Source organism: Tiliqua scincoides, chromosome 1 (genome assembly GCF_035046505.1).
Source record: "Tiliqua scincoides isolate rTilSci1 chromosome 1, rTilSci1.hap2, whole genome shotgun sequence".
Taxonomy (NCBI): Eukaryota; Metazoa; Chordata; class Lepidosauria; order Squamata; family Scincidae; genus Tiliqua; species Tiliqua scincoides.
The window spans coordinates 179,335,435-179,355,901 of NC_089821.1; the positions used below are offsets into that span (position 1 = coordinate 179,335,435).

General features: G+C 40.5%; 1 protein-coding gene across 3 annotated transcripts in view; it reads left to right on the forward strand.

Annotated features, from left to right (window-relative positions):
- MYO6 (myosin VI) overlaps nucleotides 1-20,467 on the forward strand; it is a 126,669-nt gene that overhangs the window by 81,285 nt on the left and 24,917 nt on the right. For 2 of the 3 annotated variants that reach the window (XM_066612453.1, XM_066612454.1), the window contains exons 14-22: nucleotides 320-411; nucleotides 1,288-1,360; nucleotides 4,295-4,422; nucleotides 6,304-6,399; nucleotides 8,290-8,463; nucleotides 11,730-11,768; nucleotides 16,054-16,147; nucleotides 18,221-18,351; nucleotides 18,477-18,554. In XM_066612453.1, the coding sequence (XP_066468550.1) occupies nucleotides 320-411; nucleotides 1,288-1,360; nucleotides 4,295-4,422; nucleotides 6,304-6,399; nucleotides 8,290-8,463; nucleotides 11,730-11,768; nucleotides 16,054-16,147; nucleotides 18,221-18,351; nucleotides 18,477-18,554 (905 nt within the window). Of the gene's footprint in view, nucleotides 1-319; nucleotides 412-1,287; nucleotides 1,361-4,294; nucleotides 4,423-6,303; nucleotides 6,400-8,289; nucleotides 8,464-9,863; nucleotides 9,929-11,729; nucleotides 11,769-16,053; nucleotides 16,148-18,220; nucleotides 18,352-18,476; nucleotides 18,555-20,467 lie in introns of those variants that run through there. The other variant, XM_066612455.1, reaches the window with a different exon arrangement.

The window sequence follows — 20,467 nt, forward strand, 5'->3', positions numbered from 1 at the left end:
CATCTTTGGGTTAAATCAAGGAAATGTGTTAGTCAGGAGTTCTGCCTTGGATTTAGCTATAATTCTCAAGGGGTGGGTGGAGAATGGGGTCCAGACATGACTCTCAGCAGCAGTTAGCATCAGAAATGTGAAAGCTACTTTGAAACACGCTGTTGTATTTTGAAATTGAACAATAGGCTACCCTGCCTTAACTCTTCTGAATGCAGTTGTTTCTGTACAGAACAAAAGACATGGTGCTGGAACTCAGCGTCTTGGCACAGTGCGTCTGGAAGCAGACTTTTTTTTACACTTTAAAGCTCTTCATTACTTTCTTTTGCAGAATATTTTGAACACAACAGCTTTGAACAGTTTTGCATTAACTACTGTAATGAGAAGTTGCAGCAGTTCTTTAATGAAAGGATTCTCAAAGAGGTAACATGGAGCGCACCATGCAAGGAACTGTTTCAGAGATTGTTTTCTGAATAGACTATGCAGCTAACAAGATTTGTCTGTATTGTTCTAGTACTATGAACTCTGTTGTATTTCCAGTGATGGGCCTCAGTAACATTGCTTATGGCAAGCCTATGAACCAGTTGCTTGAATCTTGATGAATTTTACTGTTCTCTGAGTTATCCGGAGATTCCTGGCACAGAACTTCTTGTTCTTTGAAAGCAACTTGGAAGTCCGCCTTTGAACACACGTAGAGGAATTATGTAGTTTTTACCCCAGCAGCATTTTGAGCCTACATGTAATCACAGTGCTTGAAAGTCCCACAGAACTTGAAAATTGCGATGAAAAACTTTGAAACAGCAGTATAATTTTTTTAGCTTGTACTTCTAGTGTATGTGAACAAAGGGATGCTGCTAGATAGACTGCAGGGCTGAAATCATTTAAATAGGGGCAGCTGTAATAGCAGATGTAACAAGTGGACAAAGGCACAATTGTTCAAGATACCTAACAATCATAGACAAGAATGAAACAGATGAGAAAGGAGGCTGTTCTGTGTGCTGGAGAAATATAGACAGCCGTAGTTAGAAGCTTTGAATAAAAGTATAACTATTTCAGATCCGTTTTTTGTCCCTGAGGTAAAATTGTTTCAGGTTGTGAATTAGCATTCCGCTGGTAACTGACTTCTTCTGTGGCAGGATCAGCTTGACCAGAAATAGATATAACCAAGCAAGATGTGATGTGATGTTACAGTGCTGGCATTCATGTGTGACAGTATAGGCATGATCTCTCAATATAAGAGAACCTAATAGTGCAGTGAATCAATATTGTTATCCCCAACAATTTCATTGTTTTTTATAGGAACAAGAACTTTATCAAAAAGAAGGCTTGGGCGTCAATGAAGTACACTATGTAGATAACCAAGACTGTATAGGTATGGATGTTGAATATTTGGATATCTTCTGTGAAATGTTTGACGTTGTCTGACGTGGAAGTGAAGAGCAGCCCATTCATATATTTTTGTCCTACCCTTTAAAATACCTTGAAGCAAGAAAATTATTCTGAAGCAACAAATGTGCTTGATAGAAAGTCTCACAATCTTTGTTACTTGGCACTTGAGAAATTTGTATAAGAGTGCAAAACCTGTCTCTGTGGGGCCGAGTTCCAAAGAGCTGTGCAGCTTGTTCTTTGCAAGGAAAGTTTAGACATGTTTCTTGAACAGCAGTCTCCCATCTTTGTTCTCCTTAATGTTGGCATGGCACACCAGCTTTGATACAATGGAATTTTCAGAAGTAGTTTATAATATGCTGTGGAGAAGGTGGAGATCAACTAGCCAAAGAAGACCCCAGAAATTCCACTGTGGGCCAGTGGGAATTCTTTAGGTTCTTGGCCAGGTTTGTTGCGAACATGTAAGATGAGACTGGCTGAAAACCACTTCATGAACTTTTTGGTGAGGCAAAATATTAATTGAAAACATCGTTCCAATTCCAATTTTAGTATATGTGCTGCCGAAGCGAGCACAATTGAAAACATTTAATTAAAAGTCGCTAATGTGCAGGGCTCTGCTATAGACATCAAAATATATTTCTAAAGTTTAATCCCTTCCTAGAAGTTTCTTAGGCATGCTTTGAATACTGTCTGGATATTATTATTATTATTATTATTATTATTATTATTATTATTATTATTATTATTATTATTATTAACAACAGTATTTATATACCGCTTTTCAACTATTATTCAACTATTATTTCAATATTAACTTAGATGACTTCCATTAGCAACAGAGATTATTCTGAGTCCTATCAAATTCATCATGTATTATAGCTATCCCTAAGTCTGAGGATCATATACTTTTTTGCAAGGGCTATGTCTCCTAGTCATTGGTGGTTAAGTGTGTGAATACTGAAATAATTTTACAATCAAATTTTTGTTTTAAAACATTTATTATTTTGACCCTTTAAGCCAGAGGTTTTCAGACTGGGGCGTTGTGACACCCCAGTCTGAGGGCCCTGGCCTTTCTGCCCTTAAGGGGCGGGGGCAGCCAGGAGGCCGCTCAGGGGGCTGCAGGAGCTTGGCTGCACTCATCACAGCCTCCTGCAGCCTCCCAGGGTAGCAGGGAGCCCTGCGTGGCTGTCCCAGGGCTCCTCGAGGCTTCCAAAGTGAAAGAGGGTCTATCGTGCCCCGCCCCCGCTAAACCGGAAGTGGAGCACGGTCACTCCACTTTCACTTCTGATGGGGCAGCAGGGACTAGAGTGCACCCACCAGTCTCTGCAGTAGCCTTACTGGGGTTCCCCATGCGAGTCTCTGCAGGTCTCCCCAGGTTAGGGAAAGTGAAAGTGGAGCGATTGCGTTCCGCTTCCGGTTTTGCTGAGGCAGAAAGTGTTCACTCCACTTTCACTTTCCCTGACCTAGGGAGCCCTGCAGGTGCTCACACAGGGCTCCCTGCACCCCGGGAAAGCTGCTGCAGGGGCTGGTGAGTGCACCCCAGTCCCTGAAGCCCCCTGAGCGGCGCAATCCTGGGGATCATCTCGCTGCCTTCCTCCCGCTCCCGCTGCCTCCCTCCCCTCCCTTGCAAGTACTTCCTGTGGTTTTCAAACTCCTGGAGAGTTTGAAAATCGCAGCTTAAAGTGTTTCATTTAACTTGTGTCCTGACAACAGATATGTACTTGATGAGAATGAGGGAAGGGCAACTCATCTTAGGCAACTCCCAGAATAAGGAACTACCTACTCTGAGAGAATGTTTTTGCCCCAACGTCTGCAATCAGTGGAAGATCTTCTAGTTTAGGCAGGCCTTTGGCCTAGATTCTGCTTGATTTTTTTTTCTATTTGTCTCCTTCACACATTTTAATTTTATTGTTATTATACACCACGATGTGGTGATGGCTTCTGACCTACATACCTTTAAAAGGGATATGGACAGATTTCTAGAAGAAAAGTCTATCATGTTACAAACTAGTGCAACCTCTTGGTTTTAGAAATAGGCTACCTCTAAAGGCTAAGTGCAAAGGCATGGCACCAGGATGCAGGTCTCTTGTTGTCTTGTGTGCTCCCTGGGGCATCTGGTAGGCAAATGTGAGATACAGGAGGCTGGACTAGATGGGCCTTTGGCTTGATCTAGCGGGGCTCTTCTTATGTTCTTTTTGTTCTTGGGTAGCATCCCAACTAATATTTCTGTTGTTGGAAGCTCTGTCTGTGAATGGAAGGAGCTTTCTGCTTGCTCAAGGATTGTTCCTTCTGTTTATCGTCTTTCAGTGATGGAAATATTAGTCAGGATGTTACCCTTGTTTTTTAATTGATGCTTTTTTGATGATTTAAAATCATGTTTTCACAAGCCACCTTGAATCACTCCATTGAGAAACATGAGACTGAAATTTTGAAATATACATTTCTGCTTGTCTTACAAATGAACTTTCTCCGTTGTGTTGCCTGTATCTGGCTAGAGAGATCTTCTGCCTCCTGATACAGTTTCCTGGGTTCCAAAGCCTACTCTAGCTGTTTACTGGCAGTGATTTATTACTCAGCAACTGTTCTAGCATTTCCGATTTATGGAAAATGTTTTTTTTATTAGTTTTTATGTTGGATTTTATTCTATTGTGGATTTATTGTGTATTGTTAAGTCACTTTGAATACATTGGTAATAGGAACTCTGCTAAGAAATGAAATATTTGTTCAGTGCAGTAGAAAATGTTGCCTAGGCTCCTATGGATGTTTTCTGTTAAGTGAATGAATATGTCAATTTAATACTAGAGTGCTGCTTCTGTGGGCTGTTTGGAAAATGTGCCTTTAGAGATGGTATGAGTTTTGGCTGGTAAAATTATCAGTATGTTTTACACACCTAGCTTGCTGGCTTCTTTCTCACCCACAGATTTGATTGAAGGAAGACTAATCGGTGTTCTTGATATTTTGGATGAAGAAAATCGCCTTCCCCAACCCAGTGATCAGCACTTTACATCCATGGTACACCAGAAACACAAAGACCACTTCAGGCTCTCAGTAGGTTCACTTTTTGTATTGACATAAATTAGTTTTAAGGCCCAATGCTATCCAACTTTCCAGTATTGATGCAACTGTGCTGATGGGGTGTGTGCTGAACTCGGTGGTGGGGCAGCAGTCACAGAGGCTTCCTCAAGATGAGGGAAGGTTTGTTCCCTTATCTTGAGGCTGAATTGTGGCTGCATTGGTCCTGGAAATTTGAATAGGATTGGACCCTTACTTTCGCAGATTAGGAATAGTCTAACTTAAATATTAAGTGAAAGAAGTAATTCTTCTCACATCATGGGGTCCCCAAATCCATGGATCCCATATATGTGGATTCACATATCCTTGGGGCCACCCCGCACACCCCTTGTGTGTTCCTTCACTGGAAGTGAGGGGAGCTCCACTCCCCTCACCTTCAGTAGGTCATCTGAGCTCAGTGTCTGATCATGGCCTCTGCTGGGTTCAGACTGAGCCTTACAGTAAAAAAAAAATTATTTCTGGTCTTTTTGTAAAACCGGAAGTGACAGTTTTAATGCCTTATAAGGCATTGGGAAGCTCTGGGAAGCTTTAAAAACATCACTTCTGGTCTTTTCGTAAAACCGGAAGTCGTGGTTTTAAACTTTAAGGCTCAGTTTGAGCCTGGCAGAAGCTGCAGACAGAAGTGCAGGGCCTCTGCTGGGCTCAAAGGATCTTCCAGAGGTGTGGGGAGCAGAGTTCCCTTTTTCTCCGGAGAGTGGGGGTGCATTCCTTGGTATCCGTTGTTTTACTTAACTCCGGGGGGGGGGGGGGGTTACAGAATGGTTTTGTTTTGTTGTGAATCTGAATGTGTGTGTACTTTCATGTGTTGAGCTCATATCATGATGGATGAATTCAGTAAATGAAGGTGATTTTCTGAGGTGGCTGTGTAAGTATTTGCTTTGGAAAGTCAGGTGCCCAGATGAAGCAAGAATTTTGCAATTCCTTCAAAATTATGCCCCGTCTCTGACATTGAAGTCGGTATGAAGCCACATGTCCTGTAGGGATGAACATATGACGTTGAAGCCATAGTTTCTAAAATAAGATGGGTTCTTTTTTTATATGAGTGGCATGCTGTACATGCGAGTTGCCACACTGTTTGCTATTGCAGAAGCAATAATGTCAAGAAAACTTTTGAATTCATTCATATGTCATGGAAACTTCTTTTTGCCATGGAGGAAGTGTCTTTATGGTAGTCATGACAGATTTTTTCTCCATATGTCTTTTGTGCAAAATGAATGTTGAACATGCATTAATGATTACTGTGACAAGGCTCTGTCACCAATCATCCAAGAGCATCGGAAAGAACCAATTTCTGTGGTTCTAGGGGTGGGAAAAACTATTATTACTATTGATCACATACAGCTTAACGCTTTCTTCAAAATTAATTTTAGCTATGTGGTTTTGTAAAAGGAAACAAATGTGAATTATTGCATATCTATCTCAACAAGGAGACAAATGGGCTTGACCCTTGTGTGTTCTTGCATCGCTGCCTAGAATTAGGTCGCAGTGAATGCTGGGGTCAATGCAGTCTGGGTGCCTTGTCTTACTCTAGGCTAAGGCAGCAGTCCTGTGCACACTTTCCTGGGAGTAAGTTCCATTGAACACAGTGAAACGTGCTTCTGAATAAACTTAATCTCTGCAGAGAACAGATACCTATTTCATGTTAAAGTGCAGAATATATCCAGAAGAATATGAAGTTGTTTTATGCTGTCAGACCATTGATTCAATTATCCATCTACTGTAGAGTAGATACCAGGGAATGGAGACCTTGTGTATTCAAATGTCCTCTCTCGCTTATTTATGACCCCTTCCTATAGTTTAATGATCTATATCTTTTATTGTTTCATCTATAACTCTAGATTTGCTTTTTTAAATTAGATACCAAGGAAGTCTAAACTGGCTGTTCACAGAAATATCCGAGATGATGAGGGCTTTATTATTCGACATTTTGCAGGAGCAGTATGCTATGAGACGGTAAACGAACATGATTTACCTTGTTCGCTTTTCTTCATTGGCTTTTATATTATTTATTAACAGTTATGCAGTGCATTGTTGTGGGAGTGGTTGATTAGGTGGAGAATATTCAGCTTCATAATGAAAGTCCAAACATTTTATGGTTATGCACACTTTACTGAACGTTCTGTAAGCTTTTAATTTTTTATCGTCTTTCTGCCCGATTTTGCACCCCACAGTGCAGTTAATAATAAAGTTCTGTGACACTTAATGTGATGTTGTATAAATGTATTAAAATATCAATGCAGCTCATAAAATGGCTTTGTAAAAAATTAATCATCAATGATTTCCTAAAGCAGAAGAGTTTTTAGAGAACTCTTGAGTGCTTGAGAAATGAGTGAGTGAATAAGAGAGTGGTTTCTGATTAGAAGTGAGCTAGTAGTCTGGGAAGGGAGAATCTTAGAATTTTGACACGAGTGTTTCACGATGGGATGTTACCACTAACAAGGCCCTGCAAAGGAATTCCAAGCCTTTCCTTGAGGCTTCACCAACGCATCTAAGTTCTGAAATGTTCCATTTAGAAGATGCATTCTCTAGGATAACAGCTTAGCTTGGGATGGCAAGTAGTAGGAAATGGTTTACGTAATGTTATTTCAAGTTAAAATACATCTTGCTTCTGGTTTATTAATGTGAATGAAAGATCCAGATATGCCTGACTTAACAAGCAAGCACAAGACCGGGGCCTACTTTAAGCCAGTTGCACCCAATTGGGGCCCTGCACCTAAGGGACCCCCGCACTAGGGCAGTCTACTTTAGTCTTGTATGCAGTTTCATATTAAAATGTGCTTAGATCCATTTGGTCCGTTAACTCACATGCACTTTTTAAGCACACATTTTGATTGCTTTCCATTCTACCATAGAGATATAAATTCTATAATACATTTTATTTATATCGCTATTCTCTAAGTTTCTACAGACCTTGGCAGTGAACCTGGAGCCCAGCTAAAAATGTTTCCAGTTGGGACCCATAGCTCCTAAGACTAACCCTGCACAAGACTAATTATGGGAGATATGAAATTCTGCAAATAGTCATTCCATCTTTTTTAATTGATTAGTGTGACTCACTCTTTAAAAATTGGCTCTGAGATCACCCAGTTTATCCCAAACACTTTACTTATATAGTCAATGCCAACTTCTTATTCACTCTGTAAAATAATCTTTTTGCTTGTTAGCAATTGCTTTTCTGTGTTTGGTTATTGAAAGAAGTGTACCTTGGGGAAGTGTAATGCTAATTTATGATTTCTCTATTTTTCCATGGAATGTTCTCCAAACCCTCTAATCGGTATGGCTTTCCGAGAAAAAGAATTATTTCCTCACTCCCCCCCCCCAAAGCCCAAATTAGACCTCTGCAAGCCCAGGTATCTGATGGTACTTGAATGCAGATGGATTGGAGGTTGGTCAAATAATGTGAGCCAAGTCCAAAACTAAGAATAGTGAAGGCCTTACTTTAGTAGGCTGACCTTTAATCATGAATTAATTTTCTCTCCCTTTTGTACTAAACAACATTTTTATATATATTATTACTTTTTTGTACTGCATAGCATAGTGTAGCATTCTGACCTGATGCGATTTTTATATGTCTTTGGGGTTGCTTATTTATCTGGATCTGAATTAAGACAAATTTAATATATTGGAGTCTATAGGCTTGTGCATGTTAATCCTTGAACTGATCTACACTTGTAAGCTATAAATGATGAACTAACTCCTTGAAAAAGAGTGTTGTTTCTAAGGTGATATGGAAGACCTGCCTGTTTCAGTCATACATGCAGGTTTCTGCTTAATGTTACAGTCATCCAGTGATGAGCAGACATGCATTCGCTAGGCTCTTACTTGTATCATTATTTTCTACAGACCCAGTTTGTGGAGAAAAACAATGATGCTCTGCACATGTCTCTTGAATCTCTTATATGTGAATCCAAAGATAAATTTATCCGACAGCTCTTTGAATCCAACACTAACAACAACAAGGATCCTAAACAAAAAGCAGGAAAACTTAGTTTCATCAGTGTGGGAAACAAATTCAAGGTATGAACATGAGAGAGTTTCTAATTTTACAGTACTGCTTTCCAGTTTATATGAAGAGAATGAGAACTACTGGGGGGACGGGACACAATACGTTCATGTCTTTTGCGAGCCAGACCCAAAGTATGTTTAGTCAGAAGCAGCTCCTGCTGATTTCAGTGTGAGTTGCCTTCTAGTAAGTATGCTCAGGATAGTAGTCATGAATAACTACATGTACTTTGATCTTTGTAGTCGAGGGTGGGGGAGAGTCTTCTATGCCCCTGCCCTCTCCTGATGGTTGTGTAGTACCTCTCCATGCCCAACAGATACTGAGCAGCAGAGCCACTATCTTCTGGGTCGTTCCTTGGCTCCTCTTCCCTGTCTGTCCTCTCTGTTCCAGTTTCAAATTGTCTGCAAGATCTTTAGATAATTTCCCCCCATTCATTTCTTTCACATGCTCTTCTACCTTGCTTCTATCCCTTGATCTTCTTTTATGGCTTAAGGACAAAATGAGTAGATGCTTCCCTTTCCAGTCTGCCCCTTCAGTCATCTATCTGACTTGGCTCTTTTCTCTCACTCTCACATGCAAGCATATACACCACTGTCCCTCTCATGCTGTCTGCAGTCATAAGAGCTTACCGCAAGGAGCTTGCCATAAATGGATAAAAGATGCATACTGCATGTTGTAAGTGGAACAAATTTCAGATTAGAATCGGTTTATGCCGGTGGTTCTCGAACTTTTCTGGCTCGCACCTCCCCTGATCCTTGTAGCCATTGGCCACGGCTCCCCATTACAACACCTCACCTCGGTTACCCCCAAAATGGGGATGAAGGTGTTATAATTATACACTAGAAACAAGGCAGAGCTCAGCAGCAGAGCAGCTGCCGCCCACCTCTCTCCCCCAGATGCCTGGTGACACCCCTGGAGGCTAACCACGCCTCACTAGGGAGGTGGGATGCACAGATTGTTTATGCCTATATAATATAGTGAGTGTGTGTGTGTGTGTGTGTGTGTGTGTGTGTGTGTGTGTGTGTGTGTGTGACATAAAGGCAGCAGTGAAGGCTGGTTTTTACCAAAGCCAAATGGAATGTTTAAAGTTGAAAAGTTTTAGTTTTACAGTTAGAATGTGAACTTTTGAAGAGGGTCCATTATTGGGCACAAACCAGCTGTAGATACTCTATTTAGAAAGTAAAGTACCTCCCTGCATGTAAACTGTTAGTTCGAACACAGGAAAGACATTGATGGTTTTGACACACACAGTCCTCAGGGCACGGAGCACTACCATTCTTTTTTCCTAACTGTAGTATCTGATACTTTTCCTGTTTTTCTCCTTTTGTTCTTAGCTGTCAATCTGACCTCTTTGCCTTCTGTTGTTTATATCTTAGGCCTTCTCTGTTTTCTGCTTCCTTTCCCCATTCCTCAGTTTTTGTTTTAGTTGGCTTTTACCAGCTCAGGATGGCTGGAAGGAGCTATAGGGAAGTTGAGAGAAAAAGCAGGCAAAGACAAAACCGAGGGCTGCAGGTAAATGTATCACTTTCGTGGACATTATTTATCAAACTGCTGTAATTTCAGCCAGGGCTCATATTTCCAGCGCATCACTTTTGCTTCATGTAACACTGGAAAAACATCTCAATACCTCAGCAGGCTTTTTGATTTGTTTACTGATTCCTTCATCAACCCATGTATTAAGAACAATGAATAAGCTCAGAGAATTTTGAACCAGAAAGCTATTAGAAATATATATATTTCTTCCCCAAGCGGAAGAGTAGATGCATTTAAGAAATGGGGAAAACACTAACACATAATCAAGCCAGAGAGGGCTTTTGATCCCTGACATTTATGCAGACAAATATGTGAAATATGAAACTTAAACTTTTAAAATGAGTGGTCTGAAATATTTTGGCTTGGCTTGTAGCTAGCCATTATTTGTGCTGAGTCCTGCTTCAAGCAGGGGAGTCATACTCTGACTTTGTCCTGGGATCAAGAGAAAAAAGAATTGGGAGAAGGTCTTGTGTACCTTCTGCCGACTGCATAGCAGTGCAGTGAGACAAGAACCCTGCTGCACAGATTTGCTGACTTGCATTTTGTGAGAACTGAGGAAGGAATGGGTTTGTGCAAGTGAAATTGTTTGCTGACATAGAGCTCCTGCATGTACAGGGACTCCCCAAGGCTGTCAAAGTATATAATGTCTTGGATCTGACTGGTTGAGGACTGGTCTAGGTACACCTGATCACATGGTAACACTGTCCCTCAGCAATATTGCTTTAAGTGGGCAGCTGATTGTTGGAATGCTTACATCTACATCTACAGCTGAAGGCATTTATTTACGGCATTTAGTAATCATTTATCCACCAATTTCAAATTGGATCTATAAAGTTATTCAAAGGAAACAAATTCAAATCTAAAAAATATGAATACATCGAGAAGAATCAGCACAGCTTTAAAATCTCCCTTGTCCTCAAGTGCCTGGTAAAATGCACAGGTTTATAACAATACTTATGCTGTGTCTGTGAGAGCTTCTGCAGAAAGAGAGGTGTGCGCATTGAAGTATTTCTTCTGCACACAGAAAACTCCTTTCATGAATGCTGCTCTCCTTTCATTCATGTTCAGAGTGTCCAGAAGTGCAGCACTAAGTTTGGATAGAGTGTTGAAGTGTGTTTGCCTTTTCAAGGGAAAACGCCACCACAGAAAAAGAAGATGCTTCGTTCTTGCAGTCCACACTTTGCTTGCAGTGTGACTCTGAGCAAAAGCCTCTTCTGCTGGTTTTTCCTCCTGAGGCTTATTTGGGGGAAGTCACTCAAAATATCTGTGGTATGCTAGATGTCATTTAGTGCATTCAGTCACCTATTTCCCTACCTGTACTTTTACCATATAAATGTTGGTTTGTCCAGACTGGTGATCAAATTTCAGACTTGTTCTTCCTTCCTTCCTGACACCTGCTTTGCCTGTGGTGTTTCACTTCCAGTGTCTGATAGCTGCTTTCTACAGTTGAAAGTGAAGTCCATGGCTTAAAGACTCGAGCAACATATTAAATTATGTTTTAAATTAACTTATTTCTCTTTTTGCGAATGTTGTTCAACCAAGAATAGGAATGGAGGCTCTCGGTATTGTTGAATGAATCCCCTCTCTAGTCTCAAAAGTGCATGTTCATTTGTGCATGTTCATCTCCATTTAAGCAACTGCTTGTGTGCACAGAGAGGTAGTGCTAAGTGATGCTTGCTGATCATGTTATGTCCTGCTGTGTAATTTGCAGTTCTCCATATTGATGCAAATACTCTTGTTTTTATAGACCCAGCTGAACCTGCTGCTGGAAAAGCTTCGTAGTACTGTAAGTAAAACAAACAAGTCTTCTGTTGTGAACCTTTCTTTTATTTATGTACTAATTGGGATCCACACTATATCTACTTTAGATGAATATTTTTAAAAATTCATTGCCAAAATAAGCTAGTCATATTTTTTTAAAATGGCATTTACTAGCAAGACAAGTTGCTTTTTACTGCAGCATAGCAGTTCCATACCAACTTTTTAGTTAAAGCATCGATTTTTAGACCACCATCTTTAAAAAAAAAAAAAAAAGTGACAAGCTTACTTATGACAGTCACTGTATTTGGCTTGGCAGATTGGTCTCTTGAAAAATGCAGGTTGAAATTTGCCAATTTCTTCCTCAACCTATTTTTTAAATGTATCTATCTTTATTTTTTTTCTTTTTTAAATTAAGGATATGCAGTTCAAGTGTCAGATCATGAAGTGTTGCTGTTCCACACCAAAATATAGGGGAAGGTATTGGGAGATATTAGAGCCATGTTGCCTGTTGTGTTCCAAGCAGGTTCCTGTATATCTGGTGTGCTCCCTGGGGCATTTGGTGGGCCGCTGTGAGATACAGGAAGCTGGACTAGATGGGCCTGTGGCCTGATCCAGTGGGGCTGTTCTTATGTTCTTATGTTATGTTCTTATGTAAATGTTAAAAGAAATTGCTTGATATTTACAAACACATTTTAAAACATGTTTGCATGTCACAGTGATGTCCTGCTTCCTAAGGCATATATCTGCATTCAGAGAATGAAGTCTTTGGACCATGACATATGACATGACATAGCAACTTAAATCTTCCCAGTATGTTTGATTTATACATGTCCAACATTTTTATACACGAATTTTTTTATACACGAATTTGACTCAACACAAATGGCCACTGCAAATGAGAAGAAATGTGCTGATTGCTGGAAAAGGGGAAAAATGCATCCCTTTAAAATCACAGTTTAAAAAACTGCTTTTCTACTGTTGTAGAGAGATAGTTAAGCAAGCAATTACAGGTATAACCTAATTATCCATGGAATTTTCACCCATGGAAAAACCCACATATTTTTCTATCTCAATGCAATGAGACGGGCCCTTTAAATTAAAGGAAAAAACTTGTTGAACAATAGCCTCATTAATATGAAAGAGGACAGCCGACTGACAATCCATCGATCATCTCTCTCCAGGCACTTCGAACAGCTTTAGTCCAAGCCAGTGAAACCTCCCTTCCCCCTGAGCATGTGACAGAAAGATAATCACTGTGTATTCTTTCCTAGCTATGGGTGAAGGGAGGGTTCGCTGGCTCAGAATAAGGCCTTTCTAAGCACCTGGAGAGAGATTAATTGATGAACTAGGCTGGGGCACCTTCCCTATGAGGAAAGGCTACGACATTTGGGCCTCTTCAGCCTAGAAAAGAGACACCTGAGGGGGGGCATGATTGAGACATACAAAATTATGCATAGGAAGGATAAAGTGGATAGAGAGATGCTCTTTACACTCTCACATAACACCAGAACCAGGGGACGTCCACTAAAATTGAGTGTTGGGAGAGTTAGGACAGACAAGAGAAAATATTTCTTTACTCAGCGTGTGGTAGGTCTGTGGAACTCCTTACCACAGGATGTGGTGATGGCATCTGGCCTGGACGCCTTTAAAAGGGGATCGGACATGTTTCTGGAGGAAAAATCCATTAGGGTTACAAGCCATGATGTGTATGTGCAACCTCCTGATTTTAGAAATGGGCTGTGTCAGAATGCCAGATGCAAGAGAGGGCACCAGGATGCAGGTCTCTTGTTACCTGGTGTGCTCCCTGGGGCATTTGGTGGGCCGCTGTGAGATACAGGAAGCTGGACTAGATGGGCCTATGGCCTGATCCAGTGGGGCTGTACTTATGTTCTTATGTTAATTATCTGTCTAATGACTCTGTGTTACATCACAAAGGCTGTTTTTAAATTGCATAGCAAGGGAACATTGTTTTTTAAATGTTGGCATCCTTCAGTCTCAGAAGACTATGGTATTGCGCTCTGAATGGTGGTTCTGGAACAGAGTGTCCTCTCCAGTGCGCGAAGCCTGTGTAAAGTAGGTATGGAGGATAGGCTGTTACCCACACAGCAAATCCCCCCTCTCCACGTCACTGAAATGGTCCAATGGAAAGGCAGAGGCCAATACAGTTGGTTCCAGCGGCGTCGCAGGAGTTGCCAGAACGTGACTGCGTTCAGCCCTGAACTGCCTCAGGGACTCCGGCTCCGGATTTTGCCTCGAGGTTGACTCCTGAAGCCTTTTCCATAACTGGATGTAGCTACAAGGCAGTGGAGGTTTGGGATCAGAGTTTTCCTTCTCTCAGATGAGCTGCCTTCCCAGGCTAACGTGTCCCATCTACCCGGTGGTTGCTTAGTCGCCTCTAACGACAAGTACAGCCAAACCGAGGGCCTATTCTTATCCCCCAGCCCCCAGGGGTTATATTTTTTAAATATGTTTGCTTTAATGCGGGTTTTTGCCATGAGTTCTGGAAACAGAACCCTCACGAATAATGAGAATCAACCTGTACTCCTTTCTCTTAAAACAACCTGTAGCATGGATACTAATATAATAACCTCTATAATTATAAGGCTGTTTCTAACCTCAATTGTTCATGGCTCTGGGATCATAATGTGCAAGACATGTAGACATCTTTTAAGAGTTTCTACATTGACCACCATGGAAGTGGTTGCCAGCCCAGCTTATTTGGTGTCAGCTGAAAGCCACTCGTATGTGCATGCCCACCTATTAGAAGTCATCACACAACACTCTTGAATATATGCAGGGCCTGGGAAATGGCAGCCAGGAGTGACCTCCTGCCTTTTCAATCAGCTTTACCGATTTCAATCAGCAAGTCAATGTGGCTCAATTCATGCAGGCACTTCAGATGTCTCTGAAATTGCAGGCTCAGCTCTATTGAATTATACTCTCTAATAACACTGAACAAATGCTGTAGAATAACAAAAGCTGCTTTAAATGTTTCCCAGTCTCTCTTACTTAGATATAATGTGTACTTCAAAATTCAGATAAAACCTTAGGAAGTGGGAAAATGAGATTCTAGAGGAGGAATAGATGATCTTCTTTCTTCATGCTCCTAGACTATGTGTGATAATGTCATCCTGTATATTGCAGTTTGCTTTTGTTTCTATTTAGTTCTTTGAGAGGATGCTTGGAATAAGGGTTTGAAAGAGGTTCTGGCCATCATTTCTATATCATGGATTTTTGTCTATATTTTTAAAGGCAGTATATTCTTACTTGATGAATATATTTCAGCCTTTCTGGGTGCTGTTTCATGGATTCTGAAGCTTTGCAGGTTCATTACAAATGGTGTCTTTAATGGTATCTCCTTGACAATTTATGGCTTTAAACTGCAAGCTTTGAATGAAGAATGTACGTATTAACTCTTCATTGGGCAGTTTTAATGGAAAGTAGGGAATGGTGAACTGTTTCCCTTCCTTGCTCCCCTTATCCACATTGGAATTGATAAACTGAGCTATTATCTCCCTTCCTCAATTGGAAAATAGCTTGGCTTTATTCTAGGCCTAATTTGGAACCCTCCATGCTTCTAATGGGCCCTTAGACTACCTAGAAGAGTATGAAGGTGTTCCCCCTACAAAACCAGGAAGGGTTTGGATTATTCCATTCCAAGAGGTCTGAATTGTACTCCCTATTTCAAGTCCAGGGTTGATTCTGGAGTTTTTTTTCCTTTTAGATTCAGGCTCCTTATGTAGCAAGTACCTTTAAAGAAAATCAGGGATAGCTAAATTAAGATTCAAAAGGAAAAGAAGGGAGATGGGGAAAGTAATTGGCAAAATTAAAAAGTATAAAGTGCAGTTGTTTGATTTATACATTGCATTATGTTAAGGGCTCTCTGGCCACCATCCAGACAGTTCAATGTAGAATATACCAACTTGAACATTCCTGTGACATTTTCCCCTGGAAAATGGAGCTTCCACATTATAATGCAAGGTGAACTTTTTTTAAAACTAGGAAAGAATTAAAAGCAGCTTGTTCAGAAATAGTTACACTGCATTAATTTATCTCCTCTGTGCTATTTGAACATAATACTTTTTTAAAAAGGGACTTTTATTGCAGCAACCAGAAGAGAGCTTCCTGGTGATGAGATATAAGGTGGTATCTGGAAAAGGAAGACGTTGATTCTAGCATCCCCACTGCCTCCCTGCCCTCCCCTGCAAGGACTTACTGCGGTCTTCAAACTCCCTGAGAGTTTGAAAACCACATATCTAAACGATTCACAGATATTTACTGATGTTGCAAATTTGCTGTCTTTTCAATAGGGCTCTAGCTTTATTCGCTGCATCAAGCCTAATTTAAAGATGACAAGCCACCATTTTGAAGGTGCCCAGATTCTGTCCCAACTCCAGTGTTCAGGTAATTTGGTATGTCTTATTCAGAGCTCCAGTAGCCCTATTATTGCACGCATTACATAATTCACTCAGAGTTGGAACAATAGTGCTTTAAACAAGTGTTCCTTAATTGGATATTGGTTGTTTTAACTTTGTTTCAGTGCCCTACATCAGGACAGTTTTATTACTGTGTGGTTGATATTGATTCTTAGTTAATAGTTGCCTTCACAAAGAAAAAGACAACGAACCTACTTTTTAAGGCTTTTTGTGTATAAAGAAAAGAGGACTGACATTTCATGTATTTCCATAAATAACAATGATAATATAAAGAACATGGTTCTGAACATAAAGCCTTGATGTATTTCTCTTTGGGAAGAAAGCAGCCTTCTATTCTCCATCTCAGCACACTTGTAATCTTTACGTTACATTCCCTAATGTTACTGAATTCTACTTTAATTACTAAATTACTAGGAACCGTATTAACAGTCTTCCGTGCAAGACCATCAATGTCTCAGCCTTTCGTAGAAGTACAGAAGGATATTTCCACTATGAAAGTTGACAGTTGTTTAGTGGAGTTTCTCCCCTAAAGAAAAAGGGTATTGGAAGAAAGAAGTGGAAGACGCTGGAATCATGCAATGTGTCACTGGTGCACCTTGTACCATACATACAGCAAGAGCGTGCCATTTAAAAACGAGTGTTACCTGTCAGTAGATCTGATGAGGAAGCAGCTACTAGTGGACATGGACTGGGGCATCAGCAAATTGTAATCTTAAAAAAATTATAGAGTTTAAATCAGCAAAAAACCAGGTATGGAACTGGTTTTGAATAAGGTATTTGGTGCCTTTAAATTTGGCCTAATCCAGTGTTTCTCAGCCAGTGGTGCGGGTACCACCAGTGGTACTTGAGGTGGTGGCTTGTGGTATTCCCAGGACCCCTAGACACCTGCTGCCCAGCTGCAAGACTAGGAACACAACACAACAAACAACAGTAGGAGGCTCCCAAGCATGTGCCATGATTTTGTTTTATAGGCCTCTTATCTTCTGGTTGAGAAACCAGTTTGAGTAATTTTAAGAAACAAGTAAAAAATAAAAAACCTCCCCAACTAAAAATAAGAAGTGTTAATATGGAAAGTGAGAGCGAGGGATCACATAAACAACACCAAGCATCCAAATAGTAATGATGTAGTCAACAGCTCATCAAGTAAGGAGCCCCTTCCAAAAATTATTTTGGCATCTTCCAAATATAATTTTATGATACACATAACCAATATACAAATGCATGTGTGTTTGGGTACTCAGACAAACTTTAATCTGTTTAAAACCGAACTACCATTAAAGACCAGTCTACACAAGATGGTTTCTAACAGAGACCAAGTAATTAATGTCTTTTCAGTAGGGTATTGTGTCAGATGCATTTAAGTTTTTATTTGATTGATTATCCTTACTCAAGAAACTCCTTGATGTAAGCTTTCTGGCAATAGTACCTCCAACATGGCCATCTCGAGAGAATCTGGATTGTGGTCAGTGTCCAGCCGCATGCACAACTGGGTACTGTCAAACTTCTAAACTTTTGTCATTCTACTTTTCACTTGGCTAGTAAGGCTGTGCCTATCAGTAGTTGTTCTCTAAGAAGCAATATTAACCAACTTGTACTACTTTGATCCTGTTCAGGTCTTTCCGCTATGATATTGTTTATCTTGGGATGTTTGGTGACATGACTTGGGATCTGGCATATATTATGTGAGATGCCCTAGAGAATGGTGGTGAGCAGCTTCCTGTCAAGCCTTCTGCTTATGTCTGAGATCTCTAGAGAGAGGTTCTACAGGAGCCTGGTGCCATCAGTACACAGATGCCATGCATTGTACTGTTGTACATTCAACAATATGTGTGTCAGGATTACTCGGTTACTTTAATGGCTGGTCCAAAAATGACCAATCGCACAAGGCAGCTCAGTGGCTTATTCAAGATCGCCAACTGAAATTGGACTGCATCTCCTTTAAACAGAGATTCTGGTTTAAGAGACTTCTGGATCAGCCTGTTGTTTCATTGGTGACAGCCTGTTGTTTTATTGGGTATTTTGTTCCCGTTTGTTACTCCAGGTATGGTGTCTGTCTTGGACTTGATGCAAGGTGGCTTTCCGTCACGGGCCTCTTTCCATGAGCTCTATAACATGTACAAAAAATATATGCCTGCAAAACTGACCAGACTGGATCCTAGACTTTTCTGCAAGGTATTAATTTCCAGAATGCTTAATTCACTTCTTTGGGGTTTTCTTTATCACAGTGAATAGATAGTTATTGGTATCTTTGCTCTTTCAAATGATTTCTTTGTTAAGGAGTTTTTCTTTTGTCCCAGGCACTCTTCAAAGCCCTTGGATTAAATGAAAATGATTATAAATTTGGATTAACCAAAGTATTCTTTAGACCTGGAAAGGTAAGCTTTATTATTATCCAAGAAGAGTTGATGAACATGAATTGAAGCGTGTGTTTGTATCTCTGTCTTTTCTACAAAGTAATAACAGTGCTTGAAAGCTGTCTGTAGACAGCTCAGATTAGTCTTGTTGGATTTTTTGATGTGAGTCTGCATACAGGCATGGCTATCTCTATATTTAATAGATCTATTTAAAACTATTTCTATCAGGCCAGCCCTTGTGCTTAAGGTGGTTTATAGCAAATCAAAACCATAATTCTTTGGAGCATATATACTGTAGATACTCACGTATAGTGTGTGAAATTTTTGCCAAGTAATCAAGCTCCAGTTCTCACTTCGCCTTATCTCCGGGTCAGTCAGAGGGCACAGCCTTTCAACTCTGAACAGTTTCGTTTCTCAAGCGGCAGACAGGCAGAGCAGAGATCGATTCTACGGCAACTGGGAAATTCCAGCCAAAGTTAACCTTTTAATCTCCTTCCTTCTGCTGCAGCCTGGTTCTGCTTGACAAATGCTTGCAAAGCAGGTCTGTTTTTTGAAACACCAGGATTGGACCCTCCTTCCCAGGCTACAATTCAGTGCACCACGACTTCAGAATAAAACCCATGGAAAGCAGTGGTTCCACTTCTGAGTAAAAAGGGCTGCAAATATCTCATCTCTCTGCTGTGAATTGAATTGCACACTTCCAGTTTTGTGTTATGGGTTGTATGTTGTATGTAGAGCTTCTGGCTTAACACACCAGACACCTTAAAGGTGTCTTTGATTCATGGTTCTCCTCATGTTCACCTTAAAGGTGGATTTGATTCATGGATCTCCTGCAGTGGTTCCCAACCTTTTTCACTTGCAATATCCCTTGGCAATAATAAATTGTACCCTTCATATTAGCAAAATGTTTGTAATAATACAAGCCCTCATCTCCTCTCTATGAAAACCCAGACTTCATGTATTCATCATGTATTTTCTCTTTTCATCTGTTTGAAGAACAGAAGACTCTGCCTTTGCACTGTTTTGCACCAGAAGTGTGCTGAGAAATTGATTGAGTGATTGATCACTTTTCATATTATGTTTCAGCTTTTTTACTGTGCTGGTTTTCAATCACTGGTTCATAGATGAATTGATGACCAAAAAACTAGCTATTGGTAGGGCTTCCACAGCCAACTAGCTACCTCCCTTCCTGCCTTGCTGGTCCTTGAAAGGCATTCTGGAGCACGGCCTGCCTTTTTCTGCCGTTATTTCATTCTTTTTCAATTAGCCCTAAAGGTCCTATTGAGTGTCCCTGGGAGTACATGAATACCAGGTTGGGAACCACTGTTCTACTGGTATGTAGTTTACAGTGCACTTACTCTGATAGTGTTTACAAAAAGGTGGTGAAGACCAGAATTTAAAAAAGAGTAAAAATGTATTTATTAAAAACATAGTAAAAGATCATAAATTAGAGACTACAGTTCTTAGGTTGCAATTAGTGGTAGGTTATTTTTCAGGATCTGGCCTCAGGTAAAATCAGACAAAACTGTAGTCAGACAACCCCCTAAGTTTAGCCCCCGACTTATCCGAGGGTCACAGAAAATTCCATGATTGTTGGCTCAAAACCCGCCTTCAGCTTATCTGTGGGATCAACTTATAGGTGAGTGTCTGTGGTAAGTAATAAAAATCAGAGTGATAGTTAAAATAACACAATTGCTAATGACACTGCATAGTCCAAAACCATTGGCCGACAAATTGGTCTGACACCTTTTTCCAGAGCTCAGGTGTCTGATAGTTGAACTTTCCTAGAATTTACTCCAAAACCTCAGCTAACACTGCAAAAGTCATACTGCTTTTTCCAAATGTATATACGTTGTTTAAATCTGAATTCGAGCAAGTCCTCTGTGGGATTTTCTCAACAGGCAGTCGAGTGGAGAGTACATGGGGAACCTTGC